The sequence below is a fragment of the Chlorocebus sabaeus genome, chromosome 28, assembly GCF_047675955.1.
Source record: "Chlorocebus sabaeus isolate Y175 chromosome 28, mChlSab1.0.hap1, whole genome shotgun sequence".
Taxonomy (NCBI): Eukaryota; Metazoa; Chordata; class Mammalia; order Primates; family Cercopithecidae; genus Chlorocebus; species Chlorocebus sabaeus.
This window is the reverse complement of record NC_132931.1, coordinates 12,374,262-12,392,438: the sequence shown is the minus strand read 5'-3', so window position 1 is coordinate 12,392,438 and position 18,177 is coordinate 12,374,262. Positions and strand designations below refer to the sequence as shown.

Sequence of the window (18,177 nt, the reverse complement as noted above, 5' to 3'; positions counted from 1 at the left end):
CGTCTGTGCCTCATTCCTGATCTCAGGGGGAAAGCAGGAACAGGGTGGGTGCCAAGGAGTTGGGGGCAAGGGGCTGGGGCAGGGATAGACTTGGCTGGTGAGGAAAGGAGGATAGTTTTTGAGGGAAGGTGGGGACATACAAGCAGCAGTTCTCAAAACGTGGTGCAGGGTCCTGGCCCCCTCCCTGCCCCTGCACCTGAACACACTGCATCCCACGCCTCTCCCATGGCCACCTGCTGGGCTAACAGGCTGCATTTAGGTTCTGCCCCTGTTGGAATCATGCCCTTTTCCAGGGCTGCCTCCTCCCAAAAGCCCCCTTTCAGAGACAGCCACAGGCCCAGGCTTAGCCCCAAGCCCTGTCACTGATGTTGGGGGAGGGAGGATGAACCACCCAGGAGACCTCACACCATCCTAGAGCAGAAATCCTGATGCAAAAGGAATCTCCCATGGGGGTTCAGCTGGGTCCAGGGCCCGGAAAGTGACATAAACGTGTACCTTGCATCTAAGGAGAACGCACGTGGCGGTACCAGGCCTGAGGCCCTTGGGAAGGATGTGCCCTCCAGAGCTACCCAGAGGCTGTTGGCTGAAAGTTCTGTGTAACCCCCTCCTCGGGCAGCCTGGTAAGCAGGTGACCTTCCAGCTGGGTCCCGTGGCTCATGGGCAAGGCAGGAATGGAACCAAGAGTCAGTCCTCAGTGGCTGGGCGTCGTATCCCATGCCTGTAATCCCAGCATTTTGGGAGGCTGAGGTGGGCAGATCACTTGAGGCCAGGAGTTCGAGACCAGCCTGGCCAACACGGTGAAACCCTGTCTTTACTAAAAATACAAAAATTAACTGGGCATGGTGGCACGCACTTGTAATTCCCAGCTACTTAGAAGGCTGAGGCAGGAGAATTACTTGAACCGAGGAGGCAGAGGTTACTGTGAACCAAAATCGCACTACTGCACTCCAGCCTGGGTGACACAGTGAGACCATCTCAAAAAAAAAAAAAAAAGTCCTCAGGCAGGGCAGGCCACCCTCTCGAGGCCCTGCCCAGACAGCCAGGGGATCCCTTGTCCTCTCTTCAGCCCACCTTTGCAGATGGGACCAGTTCAGTCCAAAGCCCCCGTGCCTCCGTTTTCCTGTGGGTTGAATGGGGAGAATGAGGTGTTGAGGGCCTGGCTCAGACGGAGGGGTTTCCTGAGCACGGGGGAACATGTTTCCTCCGGCCTGTGAAGGGAGGGAGGGAGAGCAGGGCGGTCTGGCTGGCCCTGGGAAGCACAGAGGAGCCTACTGGGGCCAGGGAAGAGACTGAGAAGAGAAGGGAGGCCCGTCCCTGCCTGCTTCTGTCTCAAGAAGGCTGATGCCATTTCCTCTGACGAAATCCTGTCTTCCTGCCCCCATGGCCCCTTAGCTGGAGGGGCCACCTCACCCTGGAGAGGGTGGGCAGAGCCTCCTACGGAGGGAGCCCTGTGGGCCACCAAAGCTCCCCGCTCCAGCGACCACCCCAGGCAAAGGCCAGCAGAAACCCGTTAGAGATGGGTCCAGGACTGTGTGCGGGGTGCCCACTGTTGCTCTGAGCCTTCACTTCCTTCTGTGTCCAAGGAAGCTTCTGGATCAGCCAAGGGCTCAGGTGTGTGGAGGGAATGACCTGAGGTGCTGTATGAAGGGACGGCCTCCTGTCCTGCACTCAGAAGTTGAGGCCCAGAGATTCTGCCCTTCAGCCAGGCCCAGACATCTGGGCAGAGGGAGCTCCGGTCCTGGAACTGCCACTGCAAGTCACGTGGCCTGGGACAGTGCTTCTTGGAGCCCTGTCCCTGCCTGTGTAGGATGGGGAGGTCAGAGGGGAGCCTGCAGATCCAGTCTCAGGTCTAGGGGGTGAAGGGGTGGCCTCCAGAAGGACCAGTCTGTGTAGGGGACCATCAGCTCCCTCACCCCTTGAGCAAGGTTGTGGTCCCTGAACCAAGGGAGCGGGCCTGGCATGGGAAGAGGCTAGCTGGGCCCTGGTGGTGCCTGGGGACTGCATGGGAGTCCCTGCCAGGGAGGGAGAGGGACAGAGGACAAGCTGGGGACTCTGGTGCTTGGGCTGGGGTCTGAGCGCCTGTGACCTCCACCGGCTTCCTCCTCCTCCTCCCTGAGGACTGAACCTGGGACACAGAAGGGCAGAGAATCAGGCCTACCTTTCCTCTCCCTGAAAGAGCCTGTGCTGGCCCTGGGCAAAGAGAAGGATGAGAAGTGAAGCTGAGTGAGGTGGGGCTGCAGGGATCCAGGTGGGAGGGGCCCAGCCAGCCAAGGTCAGGCCCGGCCCCTCAGCAGGAGGATGGGCACTGGGGCCCTTGGGCAGGGCTGACTTGACACTGACCACAAGGGAGGCCCTTTTGCAATAAGAGAAAATAAACCAGATGGATAAAGGAAGTGCTGGTCACCCAGGAGGTGCACGGGTTTGGGGAAGGCTCCCGGCCCCCACAGCCCTCTGCAGAGGCTGAGCCCGGCTCCCCCGACTCACCTCAACCCCCAGGTGGCCCCTCCACAGGGCCCCTCTCCTGCCTGGACGGCTCTGCTGGTCTCCCCATCCCCTGGAGGAGAGCAAGGCCATGGGCCGGCCCCTGCTGCTACCCCTGCTGCCCCTGCTGCTGTCGCCAGCATTTCTGCAGCCTGGTGAGTGCCCAGGACCACCCAGATGTGGGCTCTGCCCAAACCACAGGAGGGCTCAACCCGAGACAAAGGTGGGACATCTTAGGGAGGGCCCAGGCTCCCACCACCAGGAAACAAGGGCGGGTCCCACAGAGGCGGGTGCCCCCATCCTCTCTCTCCCGTGCCTGAAGAGTGGGAGACCCAGGCCAGAAGTCAGTCCAGCCACCTGTCACACGACTGCCTGTGGCTGAAGGTGCGGGAGGGTCTGGGGTCACCCTCTTTGTGTCTTGCGGTGGCTTCAAGGTCTCTCCCCCACTCTCTCCCTCCCACCTCTAGGTGGCTCCGTGGGATCCGGTCCAAGCGGCCATTATGGGGTCACTCAACCAAAACACCTCTCAGCCCCTATGGGTGGCTCCGTGGAAATTCCCTTCTCCTTCTATCACCCCTGGGAGTTAGCCACAGCTCCCAACATGAAAATATCCTGGAGACGGGGCAACTTCCACGGGGAGTTCTTCTACAGAACAAGGCCAGCTTTCATTCACGAGGATTACTCGAACCGGCTCTTTCTGAACTGGACAGAGGGTCAGGACCGTGGGCTCCTCAGGATCTGGAACCTGCGGAAGGAGGACCAGTCTGTGTATTTCTGCCATGTCAAGCTGGACACACGGAGATCAGGGAGGCAGCAGTGGCAGTCCATCGAGGGGACCAAACTCACCATCACCCAGGGTGAGTCCAGCTGCCCTGGCACCTGCCTTGCCCACCACAGTCAGGGTTTTTGGTGACTGGTCATGTCTTCACATTTCAACCCACTTGTCTGGATTGACAGCTGTCAGATTTCACCTTGCTACCCCTTCCCTGTGTGGGCTTCTGAGAGCGGCTTGCTCATCCTGAATGTCCCCCAGTCTAGAAAGCAGCACACCATGCCTTTCACCCTGATGCCCCGCACCCCCAGAAGAGGGTCTGCTCATTCCTCATCTCTCCCCAGCTGTCACGACCACCACCACCTGGAGGCCCAGCAGTGCAACCACCACAGCTGGACTCAGGGTCACAGAAGGCAAAGGGCACTCAGAATCATGGCACCTAAGTCTGGACACTGCTATCAGTGTGGCATTGGCTGTTGCTGTGCTCAAAACGGTCACTTTGGGACTGCTGTGGCTCCTTAGGTGGAGAAGAAGGAAAGGTAGGTGCCCAGGACATGCTGTCTCCTCAAGCCTCCAAGCTGGGGTTTCTCAGAACCCACCTGCAGCTCAGGGATTTCAGAAACATGCAGACCCTGCTGGCTCCCCTCAAGCCCACTGAGGCCAACTCCGTGGCCTGTGCTGAGGCGTCTGCATCTCGGGGGCTCCTGCAGTGGGGTGGTGCAGGGTCACGTGTGAGAACCCCCAGCCTGGGTGTGGTGGCTCACGCCTATAATCCCAGCACTTTGGGAGGCCAAGGGCGGGTGGATCATGAGGTCAAGAGATTGAGACCATCCTGGCCAACATGGTGAAACCCCATCTCTACTAAAAATACAAAAATTAGCTGGGCATGGTGGCGCATGCTTGTAGGACCAGCTACTCAGGAGGCTGAGGCAGGAGAATCGCTTGAACCCTGTAGGCAGAGGTTGCAGTGAGTCAAGATCCCATCACTGCACTCCAGCCTGGTGACAGAACAAGACTCCGTCTCAAAAAAAAAAAGAAAGAGCCGGGCGCGGTGGCTCACACCTGTAATCCCAGCACTTTGGGAGGCCGAGGCGGGCGGATCACAAGGTCAGGAGATTGAGACCACGGTGAAACCCTGTCTCTACTAAAAATACAAAAAATTAGCTGGGCGTGGTTGTGGGCACCTGTGGTCCCAGCTACTTGGGAGGCTGAGCCAGGAGAATGGCAGGAACCTGGGAGGCAGAGTTTGCAGTGAGCCGACATCGCGCCACTGCACTCCAGCCTGGGCGACAGAGCGAGACTCCGTCTCAAAAAAAAAAAAAAAAAAAAAGAAAGAAAGAAAAGAAAAGAAAGAGAGCCCCCAGTCCTCTCTACACAACTGGATCCCCCCAACTACTTCTCTCTCAGTCATCAATCATCTACCCTCCCCTGAAGGTTCCTGGGGAGGGGAAGGTCTGCCCTGGGAAAAGGACAGAGAGAGGAGAAGCGACCAGAATTGGGCTGAGCTCAGCAGGCACTGGCTGACTGCCCACCTGCCACGGCCTGGCTTGAAACTGGAGAAGCAAAGTAGATAAAGCATAGGCTCTGTTCTCAGGGAACTGGGCGTGTGGAGTTGTCAGTTGCCTCAAGGACTAATTGCTTCATTGAGAAAGAGCTATGGTATTGCTAAACAAGGGTAGGAGGAGAAAGAGGTAATCAGGGAGGACTTCCCAGAGGAGGTGACATCTGCAGATGTCTCAGAGAATAAAAGAATTAGCTTGGCAAGAGGTGAGGGTGGTGTAGAGGTCACTCACTTTCCTTGCAGGTGGAGGAAACCATTCCAGGAGCTGTAGGAAGCTTGATGCTGGTGGAGGAGGCAGGAGAGGAGAGGAGATGACCTTGGAAATCACATCCAATAGCCTCTGATCCCAGAGGCAGTGTGAGGCAGCAAAGGGTGACCTCAGCTCCCCATGGGAGACCTCGGTCTGTGGAGCAGCGGGCAGAGGTGGGCCAGGCTGGGTCAGTGCAGTGCAGGGGTGAGGCAGAGAGAGGGAAAGGGCCAGATCCTAGAAAATATTAAGTAATAAAAACCAATGAGATTGATTGTTTGCTGTAGGGGCGAGGGAGCAGAAAGAAGCATCCGTTTCGACTTGGGTGCATGGTGCTGTGATGAAACCATCAAGTACAGTAGACAATAGAGAAGGAGACTATGTTTGGAGGGGAACGATGCCTCGTTTAGTTTGGAATCTTTTTTTGTTTTTTTTTTTTTGTTGTTTTTTTTTTTGTCTTGTTTTGTTTTGTTTTGTTTTGTTTGTTTTTTGAGATGGAGTTTTGTTCTGTTGCCCAGACTGGAGTGCAGTGGCACAATCTTAACTCACTGCAAGCTCCGCCTCCTGGGTTCACGCCATTCTCCTGCCTCAGCCTCCTGAGTAGCTGGGACTACAGGCTCCTGCCACCACGCCTGGCTACTTTTTTGTAATTTTAGTAGAGACGGGGTTTCCTCGTGTTAGCTAGCATGGTCTCGATTTCCTGACCTCGTGATCCGCCCAACTCAGCCTCCCAAAGTGCTGGGATTACAAGCTTGAGCCACCTCACCCAGCCAGTTTGGAATCTGTTATACTGGAGATCCATGTGTGGCATCTCAGCAGAGTTGTCCTTTGGAAACTTGGATGTACACATTCCCAGTTCAAAAGAGAGGACAAGGCTGCAAGCATCAATGAGTTCTACCTCAATATCCTCCAAACCTGACAGTAAGTTACCATCAAGAAAGTCTTCAGGCCAGGCACAGTGGCTGACGCCTGCGATCCCAGCACTTTGGGAGGCCGAGGCGGGTGGATCACCTGAGGTCAGGCGTTCAAGACCAGCCTGGCCAAAATGGTGAAACCCCGTCTCACTTAAAAACACAAAAAATTAGCTGGGCATGGAGGCGCACACCTGTAGTCCCAGCTACTCAGGAAGCTGAGGCAGGAGAATTGCTTGAACCTGGGAGGCGGAGGCTGCAGTAAGCCAAGATGGTGACACTGCACTCCAGTCAAGGTGACAGAGCGAGACTCCGTCTATAAAAAGAAAAAAAAGAAAGTCTTCAGTGAAAGGAGATTCGCCCTATCAGCTAGGAAAGCACAGAGGGGAGGAGCTTGGGGTCGGGGCTGCCTGCAGCCAGATCCCGGCCTCACACCCTTGCCAGGGAACAGGTTTGCGAGTACAAAGGCTGTGTGCCTCAACTTCCTCATGGAAGCACGTGAGATTATTTTATAACCATAGAGTGGAGACAGTCTCAGTATGACCAAACCCAGGAGCCATGTATTAAAATATGGATAAATTTAACTATATAAAAAATTTTTTTGCCGGGTGCAGTGGCTCACACCTGTGATTCCAGCAGAAAATTAGGAGATCAGGAGATCACAGAAGGTCCAGTGGCTAGTGAGAGAGCAGGAATGGAGAGCAGAGGGGCCGGCAGGAAGCTTGGAGAATCTGCAAAATAGGAGATCACAAAAGAACAAGAGTCAATGAGGTTCAACAAGAGGTAGGGTGGGATAATGACCAAAGACAGAGGGAACACCTCCAGGTTCGTTCTGTGAGGTCAGCAACACCATGACCTGAGAGCCAGATAAAGACCCTGCAAGAAAAACAACACACAAAATACAGACGAAAAGGCCGGTGAATATTGATGGAAAAATCTTCAGCAAAATTCTAGCAAACCAGCTTTGACAGCACGTTAAAAGGATTGTACACCATGACCAAGTTGGGGTTAGTCCTGGAATGCAGGTATCACCCAAGACGGGAAAATTAATCAGTGTAGTGCACCCCATTAACAGAAAGAAGGACAAAACGCACATGATCATCTCAACTGCTGCAGAAAAAACATCGGACAAGATTAGAATACCCTTTCCTTTTTTTTTTTTTTGAGTTGGAGCCTCACTCTGGTGCCCAGCCTGGAGTGCAGCGGTGCCATCTTAGCTCACTGCAACTTCTGCCTCCCAGGTTCAAGAGATTCTTCCACTTTAGCCTTCTGAGGAGCTGGGATTACAGGCTTGCACCACTATGCCCGGCTAATTTTTTATTTTTGGAAGAAACGTGGTTTTACTATATTAGCCAGGCTGGTCTCGAACTCCTGACCTCAACTGATCAGCCCGCCTTGGCCTCCCAAAGTGCTGGGATTACAGGCTGAGCCACGGTGCCCAGCTTGAACACCCTTTCCTGGTAAAACACTCCACAAACCAGGAAGAGAAGGAATTTACTGCAACGTAATAAAGGCCAGTCATGCAAGGCCCACAGCAGAAAGTCTTTCAGTCATTTTAGGTGAAAGACTGAAATATTTGCCTCCAAGATCAGGAACAAGAGAAGGATGCCCTATCTCACTACTTCTCTTCAACATAGGATTTGAAGTCAGGCCAGGCACAGTGGCTCACACCTGTAATCCCAGCACTTTTGGAAGTTGAGGTGGGTGGATTACTTGAGGCTACGAGTTTGAGACCACCCTGGCCAACATGGCAAAACCCCATCTCTACTTAAAAAAAAAAAAGAAAAGATTTGAAGTCCTAGCCAGAGCAATTAAGCAAAGAATAAAAAGGCATCTAATTTGAAAAGGAACAAGCAAAATGATCTCTGTTTGCAGGTGACAAGATCTCATATGTAGAAAATCCTAAGTATTGCACAAAAATACCTGTTGAACGAATGAATTCAGCAAAGTTCCAGGAAACCAATTTAACATATAAGCAACTATGTACTGCATTTCTGTGCACTAACCATAAACAATCTGAAAAGAAAATTAAGAAAACAATTCCACTTACAATAATGTCAAAAAATAAAGTAAGATCTTTGGAATAAACCTAACCAGGGAAATGAAAGACCTGTACACTGAAACTACAAAACATTTCCGAACAAATGAAAAGAAGACACAAATAAATGGATGATATTCTTGTTCGTGGAATGGAAGAATTAATATTGTCAAGGTGTCCACGCCACCAACAACAATCTCCAGATCCAATGCAAATCCTATGAAAACCCCAATGGCATTTTTTTTTTTTTTTTTGCTCAAACAGAAAATTCATCCAGAAATTCAAATGGAATCTGAAAGCACTACCACAAACCAAAATAATCTTTAGAAAGGTGAACAGAGTTAGAGGACATGCATTCCCTGATTTCAGAATATATTAAAAACTATGGTAATCAAAATAATGTGGTACTGAAATAAAGACATAAATAGGCTGGGTGCAGTGGCTCCCGCCTGTCATCCCAGCACTTTGGGAGGCCGAGCTGGGCGGATCACCTGAGATTGGGAGTTTGAGACCAGCCTGACCAACGTGGAGAAGCCCATCTCTACCAAAAATACAAAATTAGCTGGGTGCGGTGTCTCATGCCTGTAATCCCAGCTACTCGGGAGACTGAGGCAGGAGAATCACTTGAACCCGGGAGGCAGAGGTTGCAGTGAGCCGAGATCACGCCATTGCATTCCAGCCTGGGCAACAAGAGTGAAACTCTGCCAAAAAAAAAAAAAAAAAAAAAAAAAAAGATGTAAATAGACCAGCGGAATAGAATACAGAGGAGCCCACAAATAAACCCTCACATAGACAGTCAAATGATCCTCCACAAGGGTGCCAAGATGACCACTCAGCGAAGAATAGTTTCTTCAACAAATGGTGTTGAGAAAGCTGGATACCCTCATGCAAAACATAGAGGTGCATCTCTACCTTATACCACATACAAAAAATTAACTGAAAATGGGTTAAAGACCTCAACGTAAGACCCAAAACTGCCCAAGGTCTAGAAGAAAATACAGGAGAAAACATAGGGTAATGAGACAAGATGGTGGGTCCTTGCACCATTACCCCCAGACCCATGGTTTGTATTCCACAGGGGAAGGATGGTTTGTACTCCACAGTTGAAGTATGATCATATCAAGATTGTTTGACTCCAGGGCAGGATTTATGATATGTACCTGCTCTTACACAAGGAATGATAGATCAACTGGAAATCTTAGAGGCCTTCCCGAAACTGGAGTTAATCAGAATCTGCCATGGCAGATTAGCCTCCAAGATGGAGTTGCCTTAGCCTCCGCAATATTAAAAGTAGAACTACCATATGATCCAACAATCTCACTTCTGGGCATATATTCAACAAATTGAAAGCAGGGTCAGGAAGAGGGGTTTGCACACCGATGTTTGTAGTAGCATTACTCAAAATACCCCAAATGTAGAATCAACTGAAATGTCCATCAAACAAAATATGGTGTCTGTAGTCCCAGCTACTCAGGAAGCTGAGGTTGGGAGAATGACCTGAGCCCAGGAGGTTGAGGGTGTAGTGAGCTATGATTGTGCCACTGCACTCCATCCTGGGTGACAGAGTAAGATCCTGTCTATTAAAAAAACAAAAAAAGTTTTGAAAAAAAGAATATTATTAAATCTTTTTTATTTAGTTATTCATTTTGAGACAAAGTCCTGCTTTGTCACCCAGGCTGGAGTGCAGCAGTGCAATCTCAGTTCAGTGCAATCTCAGTTCACTGCAACCTCCACCTCCCGGGTTCAAGTGATTCTCTTGGCTCAACCTCCCGAGTAACTGGGATCACAGGTGTGTGCCACCACGCCCAGCTACTTCTTGCAATTTTAGTAGAGACGGGGTTTCACCATGTTGGCCAGGCTGGTCTCGAACTCCTGACCTTAGGGGATCCACCCACCTCGGCCTCCCAAAGTGCTAGGATTATAGGTGTGAGCCACTGTGCCTGGCCTCAACCTTTAAAGGGAAGGAAATTCTTACACATGCTCTAGTATAAATGAGCCTTGAAGACATTATGCTAAGCGAAATAAGCTAGTTACAAAAAGATAATGTCCGATTCCATTTATATGAGTATCTAGAGTAGCCAGATTCCTAGAAACAGGAAGCAGAAAGGTGGTTGTCAGGGGCATGGAGGAGATGGGAATGGAGAGTTAACATTTGAAGAACACAGAGTTTCAGTTTTACTGGCCCAGCGTGGTGGCTCACGCCTGTGAGGGACATGCATTGGAAGGCCGAGGTGGGCGGATCACTTGAGGTCTGGAGTTCAAGTCCAGCCTGGCTAACATGGCGAAACCCTGTCTCTAATACAAATACAAAAAAATTAGCTCTACTAAAAATGCAAAAAATGCCGGGCGCGGTGGTTCAAGCCTGTAATCCCAGCACTTTGGGAGGCCCATGCGGGTGGTTCACGAGGTCAGGAGATCGAGACCATCCTGGCTAACATGGTGAAACCCCGTCTCTACTAAAAATACAAAAAACTAGCCGGGCGTGGTGGCGGGTGCCTATAGTCCCAGCTACTCGGAGGCTGAGGCAGGAGAATGGCGTGAACCGGGAGGCGGAGCTTGCAGTGAGCCGAGATTGCGCCACTGCACTCCACCCAGGGTGACACAGCGAGACTCCGTCTCAAAAAAAAAAAAAAAAAATTAGCTGTGTATGGTGGCGGGCACCTGTAATCCCATCTACTCAGGAGCCTGAGGCAGGAGAATCACTGGAACCCAGGAGATGGAGGTTGCAGTGAGCTGAGATCACGTCACTGCATAGCAGCCTGGGTGACAGAGCAAGACTCCGTCTCAAAAAAAAAAGAAAAGAAAGAGGACTTTTGAGTTTCAGTTTCGCAAGCTGAAAATGTTCTGGAGATCTGTCTCACAACCATGTGAATACACTTAACACTGCCAAACTGTACACTAAGCAATAGTTAGGATCGTAAATTCTTTTTTTTTTTTTTTTTTTTTTTTGAGACAGAGTCTCGCTCTGTCGCCCAGGCTGGAGTGCGGTGGCCGGATCTCAGCTCACTGCAAGCTCTGCCTCCTGGGTTCACGCCATTCTCCTGCCTCAACCTCCCGAGTAGCTGGGACTACAGGCACCCGCCACCTCGCCCGGCTAGTTTTTTTGTATTTTTTAGTAGAGACGGGGTTTCACCGTGTTAGCCAGGCTGGTCTCAATCTCCTGACCTCGTGATCCGCCCGCCTTGGCCTCCCAAAGTGCTGGGATTACAGGCTTGAGCCACCGCGCCCGGCCTAGGATGGTAAATTCTAGGTCTTTTTTTTTTTGAGACAGAGTCTCGCTTTGTCACCCAGGCTGGAGTGCAGTGGCGCGATCTTGGCTCACTACAACCTCCACCTCCCGGGGTCAAGCAATTCTCCTACCTCAGCCTCCTGAGTAGCTGGGACTACAGGCACACATCACTACACCCAGCTAATTTTTGTAATTTTAGTAGAGACAGGTTTTCACCATATTGTCCAGGCTGATCTTGAACTCCTGGCCTCAGGTGATCTGTCCACCTTGGCCTCCCAATCCTCGGATTATCACAGCATGAGCCACAGCACCCGGCCTAGGTGTTACGCTGGAAGGAGTCAAAGTTGCAACATGAAAAAGATACTAGCAGTTAATATTTCAGAGTTCCCAGTCCCAACATTAAAAAACAAGCTATAGAAGTGGAAGGGAAGGCCCCCGGAGTTGAGGGGTGCCGTGAGGCTGGGCTCAGAGGGTGTCTCTGTGGACGCTGAACCCTCCCGGGAGGAGGCCGGATGGTGGAGGGGATGTCTGTGGACCATGGGCCCAGTGCTTGGGAAGCGCTGCAAGGATGCCAGGAGGACAAGAGGGGCAGCACACAGTGGAATAGGCAGCAGAAGATTCAGGGTGAGACCAGACAGAGGGGAGGGGGTCCTAGTGGTGGCAACAGAACTTGAACAGCCGCAAACATGAGTCCCAAGCATGAGGCTCCCGAGCCTGGAGGGCAGACCCAGCCGCCACCCAGAAGGAAACCACAGGCATAAGTCTCCCTGAGGACTTGGAGGGAGAGGTTGGGGTGCATATGTCAAGGGAAGGGAAGGGAGGGAAGAGATGGGTGGGCGAGGGCTCAGCGGTGGAGGGAGCCAGGTTGGGGGTGAGCGGAGAGCTCAAGAGTGAAGGAAGCCAACAGAGGGTATCAAGGTTGGGGGGTGCCGGTTTCAGGAGCTGATGTGGTGGACAACAGGGAGGACAGGTCGGGGGGTTGCCTCAGGGTGCCGGCTGAGTCCCAGGTCCTTCCTGATGGGTTTGCATGGAGCTGCTCTGCTACTCTGGTCCCTCTAAGGAGGGCCTCAGCCTAGGGCGCAGCAGAGAAAGTGGGATGGAGACTGCCACCACCCGGATGCCACCCTGACTCACTGTTGGTCCCCCTACAGGTCAGCAGCAGACTAAAGCCACAACTCCAGCCAGGTGAGTGCTGGGCCTCCCTAAGGGGGTGGGGGGTGCAGGTCCGGGCAGGAGGCTGGTTTGGAAGTCAGGGAATGTGCTGCTAAGAACCCCACAAGCCCAGCCTGCCACAAATTCTCCTGAGTTTTTGCCACCACCCACTTAAATCTGATCTCTGAAGCAACTGCCTCGCTTGCCTCGCTGTAATAATCCTGACCCTGCATCTAAAAACACTTCCCCTCCTGCAGATAGCAGGGCACCAAGCAGTGACTTCCGACCAACAGGGTGTGGGGAGAAGGGATGTGTATTAGCCCCAGAGGACATGCTGTGAGACCCGCTTGTGAGTACTCCACACTGGCTCCCCATTGGCAAGATACATGGAGAGCATCCTGAGGACCTAAAAAAGGCAGAGCCGCAAGGCAGAAGGAGCCTGGGTCCCTGAATCACCAACTGGAGAAGAGATACCTACAAGAGCCTTCATCCAGGAGCATCCATTCTGCAGTGACACAGGAATGAGGTCTGAACTGCACTGAATTAAACCACTGGCATTCGGGGGCTGTTCATTATAGCAGTGCTAAGAGTTCCTTTGTCTTCCCCAAGGATGGAAGACTACAATTTATTTTGCTTATCGTACACCCCTTTTCTCCTCATCCACATTTTCCAATCTGCACGGTGGCTGTCTTCTCCTATGGCAGGGGTTCTGGGGAATAAACAGTGTGAAACGCTGCTGACACTTCCCTGTGCATCTCCCACATGGCTGCCAAGTGCCCCTTCCTGCTCTGCAGTACCTGCGTCCAGTCGTGATGCAGGGAGTGTCCCTGCTAGTAACAGATGGCGCTCACAGATTTAAGGCAGTTGGAAGCAAGTTTAAGAAGGGAAATTTTTTTTTTTCTTTTTTCTTTTTTTTTTTTTTTTTTGAGACAGAGCCTCACTCTGTCATTACCCAGGCTGGAGTGCAGTGGCGCAATCTCAGCTCCCACTGCAACCTCTGCCTCCTGGGTTCAAGCCATTCTAGTGCCTCAGCTTCCCAAGTAGTTGGGATTACAGGCGTGCACGCCCACACTCAGCTAATGTTTGTATTTTTTAGTGGTACTGGGGTTTCGCCAAGTTGTCTAGGCTGGTCTCAAACTCCTGGGCTCAAGCAATCCTCCAGCCTCAGTTTCCCAAATAGCTGCAATTACAGGCGTGAGCCACCGTGCCTGGCTGAAAGGTAATCGTTAAGGAGTAGGCAGGGGCAGGAACACTGTCAGAGATGGTGTGGTGGCCAAGGCTAGTACAGCAAATCGGCTGCTTCCTGTGATTGCACGGGTTGGGGGCTCAGTTCCACAAGGCTGCCCCCGCATCAGATGCCAGTCAAAAGCTCACGTGGTGCCTGTGCTTCTGACACAGGGCTATAAAAATTGAGGTTCCCATGATCCCCTCCTGGGGTTCAGTTAATTTTCTAGAATGGCACCTAGAACTCAGGGAAACCCTTTACTCACATGTGCCCCCTTATAAAGGATATTATAGGGCCTGGCGCCAGGGCTCATGCCTGTGATCTCTGCACTTCGAGAGGCTGAGCGGGGAGGTTTACTTGAGCACAGGAGTTTGAGACCAACCTGGGCAACATAGCGAGACCTTGTCTCAAAATAAAAACATAGGCTATTACAAAGGATAGTGATGAACAGCCAGATACAAGAGATACACAGAGAGAGGCCTGGGGGAAGGCGTGCAGAGCTTCCATGTCTTCCCCAGGTGCTGCACCCTCTAGGAAGCTCCATGAGTTCAGTTATCCAGAAGCCCTCTGCATCCCTTTTGGGTATTTATGGGCTTCATTATAAAGGCATGAATGGGCCAGGCACAGTGGCTCCTGCCTGTAACCCCAGCACCAAGGTTTGAGGCCGAGGTGGGAGAATCAATTGAGCCCTCAAGCGGCAATTGAGGCCGCAGTGAGTTGTGATTGCACCACTGGACTCCAGGCTGGGTGACAGAGAGAGATGCTGTCTCAAAAAAAGACAAAACGAAACAAAACAAAACAAAAAACCTGGCCAGTATGGTGAAACTCCATCTCTACTGAAAATGATCGCTGCCTGATCCCCACCCCTTGAAGATACCTCCACGCCCTCCATACACATTTGGTCAGCACTGACTGCCCAGCACACTGCACTGGGTGACAAGGACCCAAAGCGACACCAGCCAGTGCCCCAGCCCTCAGCACCTCCCTGTGCAGAAGGAAGACAACACAGAAAAGGGAAGCGTGGTTGTCACAGAGGCCCAGAGGACTGCCGGCTGATGTCACTGAATGGGGAAGTGGTCGGCCGCACGGGCCCTCGGCTCAGTCCTGATGCCACAGTGGATGTTCATGGGCCATGTGACCTCAGGCCAGGCTGAGAACCCCTCTCAGGGCCTCCGTTTATTTCTGTATGAATTGAGGACCATAACAGAGATGCTGCCTGCCTCCTGGGATTGTCCAGAGAGTTAAAAGCTCTTTTAAAATGCATCTGCTGGGCCGGGCACGGTGTCTCACACCTGTAATCCCAGCACTTTGGGAGGCTGAGGCAGGCAGATCACGAGGTCAGGAGGTTGAGACCAGCCTGAACAACATAGCGAAACCCCACCTCTACTAAAAATACAAAAAGTAGCCGGGCATGGTGGCACGTGCCTGTAATCCCAGCTACTCAAGAGGCTGAGGCAGGAGAATCGCTTGAACTTGGGAGGTGGAGTTTGCAGTGAGCCGAGATTGAGCCATTGCACTCCAGCCTGGGTGACAGAGCGAGACTCCGTCTCAAAAAAATAAAAATAAATAAAATGCACCCGCTGGCGGGGCATGGTGGCTCACACCTGTAACCTCAGCACTTTGGGAGGCCTAGGCAGGTGTATCACCTCAGGTAAAGAGTTCGAGACCTGGCCGGGCGCGGTGGCTCACGCCTGTAATCCCAGCACTTTGGGAGGCCGAGACGGGTGGATCATGAGGTCAGGAGATCGAGACCATCCTGACTAACACAGTGAAACCCCGTTTCTACTAGAAATACAAAAAAATTAGCTGGGTGCAGTGACGGGCGCCTGTAGTCCCAGCTCCTTGGGAGGCTGAGGCAGGAGAATGGCGTGAACCCAGGAGGCAGAGCTTGCAGTGAGCCGAGATTGTGCCACTGCACTCCAGCCTGGGCAACAGATCAAGACTCCATCTAAAAAAAAAAAAAAAAAGAGTTCGAGACCAGCCTGGCCAACATGGCAAAACCCTATCTCTGCTAAAACTACAAAAATTAGTTGGGCATAGTGGTGGGCACCTGTAGTCCCAGCTACTCGGGAGGCTGAGGCAGGAGAATCGCTTGAACCCGGGAGGCAGAGGTTGCAGTGAGCCGAGATGGTGCCACTGCATTGCAGCCTGACAGGTGACAGAGTGAGACCCCGTCTCAAAATAATAAAGATAATAATAATGATAATAAATAAAATAATAAAACAAAATGCACCTGCCATTCTTTCCTTCAGGTATGTCCACGGAAATGAGGGTCATGAGGGAAGCAGTGTATCCTCACAAATCCCCAGAAATGAGAGACACAGCCATGCAGGGCCACTTGGGAAAGCACCAGAGTCCCTGGGGGGAGGGGCAGAGGAAGCCAGGGGGAAATAGGGGTGAGCCCTTTTGTTATGCTTTCCATGGAAAAGGCAAGGAAGGGTATGCAGGTTTAGGATTGGCTAGTTAGAATAATGTTAGCAGGCTCTGGGGATTAGGGGCTGTTACTTGTTATTTGGTGCCTGGCCCAGGGTGATGAAGGCAGAGAAATACTGCCTCCTGAAAGGTGAGAGGCAGCTAGAAGAGCTGGTTCAGTGTTGGGGCCCTGGATTAGTTGGTTTGCATATGAAAGGCACACTCAGCCAGGCAGAGCGGCTCAAGCCTGTAATCCCAGCACTTTGGGAGGCCGAGGTGGGCAGATCACAAGGTCAGGGACCATCTTGGCCAACATGGTGAATCCCCATCGCTATTAAAAATACAAACATTAGTTGGGCATGGTGGTGTGCATTTGTAATCCCAGCAACTTGGGAGGCTGAGGCAGGAGAATCGCTTGAGCCTGGGAGGTGGAGGTTGTAGTGAGCTGAGGCTGTGCCACTGCACTCCGGCCTGGCAACAGAGCGAGACTCCATTTCGGAAAAAAAAAAAGAAAGGGACACTCTCAGAGGGGTCATTTGCTAGCTTTAACAACCGGTTGGCTCTGGCAGGGGCAGTCCCTCTTTCTGGTCTTGGAGGTCCAAGATGCCAGAATATCAGCAATACAGTGGGGCTGGGTGAGGTGGCTCACACCTGTCATCCCAGCACTGAGGGAGGCCAAGGCAGGAGGATTGCTGGAGCCCAGGAGCTCGAGACCAGCCTAGACAACATAGTAAGACCCCACCTCTCAAAAAAAAAAAGAAAAAAAATTATCTGTGTGTGGTGGTGTGTGCCTGTGGCCTTCACTACTCGGGAGTCTGAGGTCAGCAAATCGCTTCAACCCAGGAGCAATGGTGATCGAGTCCCTACACTCCAGTCTGTGGACACTCTAGTACCTTGAGGATAATACAGCCTGATTACAGTAGCTTTACAGCAACTCTTGAAGTCAGGTATTATAAATCTTCCACCTTCATTCTTCATTTGTAAAGGCCTGTTGGCTATTCTAGGTCCTTTGAGTTACTGTAAGAATGTTACAATTGGCTTGTGAACTCCACATCTATTGGGATCAGAGGAAAGTAGGAACAGGGTGGGTGCCAAGGAGGGGCAAGGGGCTGGGGCAGGGATGGATGTGGCCAGTGAGGACAGGAGGATACTTGCTGGGGGAATGTGGGGACATCCAAGCAGTGGTTCTCATCATGCTGTGCAGGGTGCTCACCCCCTCCCTGCCCCTGCTCCCCACACACGACTTCCCACGCCTCTCCCATGAGCACCTGCGCTAAGGGGCTGCATTTAGGCTCCGCCCACACTGGAATCACGCCCTCCTCCAGGCCCTCCTCCTCCTCCCAGAGCCCTGTCTGAGAGAGAGCCACAGTCCCAGGCTCAGTCCCAGGTCCTGTCACTGCTGTTGGGGGAGGGAGGATGAACAAACCCAGGAGACCTCACATCATCCCAGAGCAGAAATCCTGACACAAAAGGAATCTCCCATGGGGGTTCAGCTGGGTCCAGGGCCTGAAAGTGACATCAATGTGGACCTTGCATCTAAGGAGATCGCACGTGGCAGCACTGGGGCAGAAGACCCTGGGAAGCATGTGCCCTCCAGAGCTACCCAGAGGCTGTTGGCTGTAAGTTCTATGTGGCCCCCACCTTGGACAGCCTGGTAAGCAGGTGACCCTTCAGCCAGGTCTTCAGGCAGGGTGGACCACCCTCTCGAGGCCCTGCCCAGACAGCCAGGGGGTCCCTTGTCCTCTCTTCAGTCCACCTTTGCAGATGGGACCAGTTCAGTCCAAAGCCCCCATGCCTCCGTTTTCCTGTGGGTTGAATGGGGAGAATGAGGTGTTGAGGGCCTGGCTCACCCGGAGGGGTTTCCTGGGCACGGGGGAACATGTTTCCTCCGGCCTGTGAAGGGAGGGAGGGAGGGCAGGGCGGTCTGGCTGGCCCTGGGAAGCACAGAGGAGCCTACTGGGGCCAGGGAAGAGACTGAGAAGAGAAGGGAGGCCCGTCCCTGCCTGCTTCTGTCTCAAGAAGGCTGATGCCATTTCCTCTGACGAAATCCTGTCTTCCTGCCCCCACGGCCCCTTAGCTGGAGGGGCCACCTCACCCTGGAGAGGGTGGGCAGAGCCTCCTACGGAGGGAGCCCTGTGGGCCACCAAAG

The 18,177-nt window shown here is 52.5% G+C and overlaps 1 protein-coding gene and 1 long non-coding RNA gene across 4 annotated transcripts; one reads left to right on the top strand and one right to left on the bottom strand.

Annotated features, from left to right (window-relative positions):
* The first annotated feature begins 1,858 nt into the window (after positions 1-1,858).
* Positions 1,859-13,133, top strand: PILRB (paired immunoglobin like type 2 receptor beta). 3 transcript variants are annotated; one of them, XM_073012766.1, is made up of 5 exons: positions 2,472-2,636; positions 2,949-3,338; positions 3,598-3,792; positions 12,391-12,424; positions 12,685-13,133. In XM_073012766.1, exons 1-5 carry the CDS (start codon positions 2,573-2,575, stop codon positions 12,791-12,793), a joined length of 792 nt encoding a protein of 263 aa, XP_072868867.1. In that variant the 5' UTR covers positions 2,472-2,572; the 3' UTR covers positions 12,794-13,133. The 3 variants fall into 3 exon arrangements, with proteins under 3 accessions (XP_072868869.1, XP_072868867.1, XP_072868868.1); XM_073012767.1 differs by having other exon boundaries at positions 12,649-12,793; XM_073012768.1 differs by lacking the exons at positions 12,391-12,424; positions 12,685-13,133 and adding an exon at positions 5,813-6,602 and having other exon boundaries at positions 1,859-2,636; positions 3,598-3,796.
* On the bottom strand, positions 4,538-18,075 carry LOC119623449 (uncharacterized). Its single transcript, XR_005239698.2, has 3 exons — positions 17,670-18,075; positions 6,597-6,703; positions 4,538-5,298 (listed from the first exon to the last, which is right to left on the bottom strand). It is a non-coding gene; the product is annotated as an uncharacterized lncRNA (long non-coding RNA).
* Between the last annotated feature and the right edge of the window lie 102 nt (positions 18,076-18,177).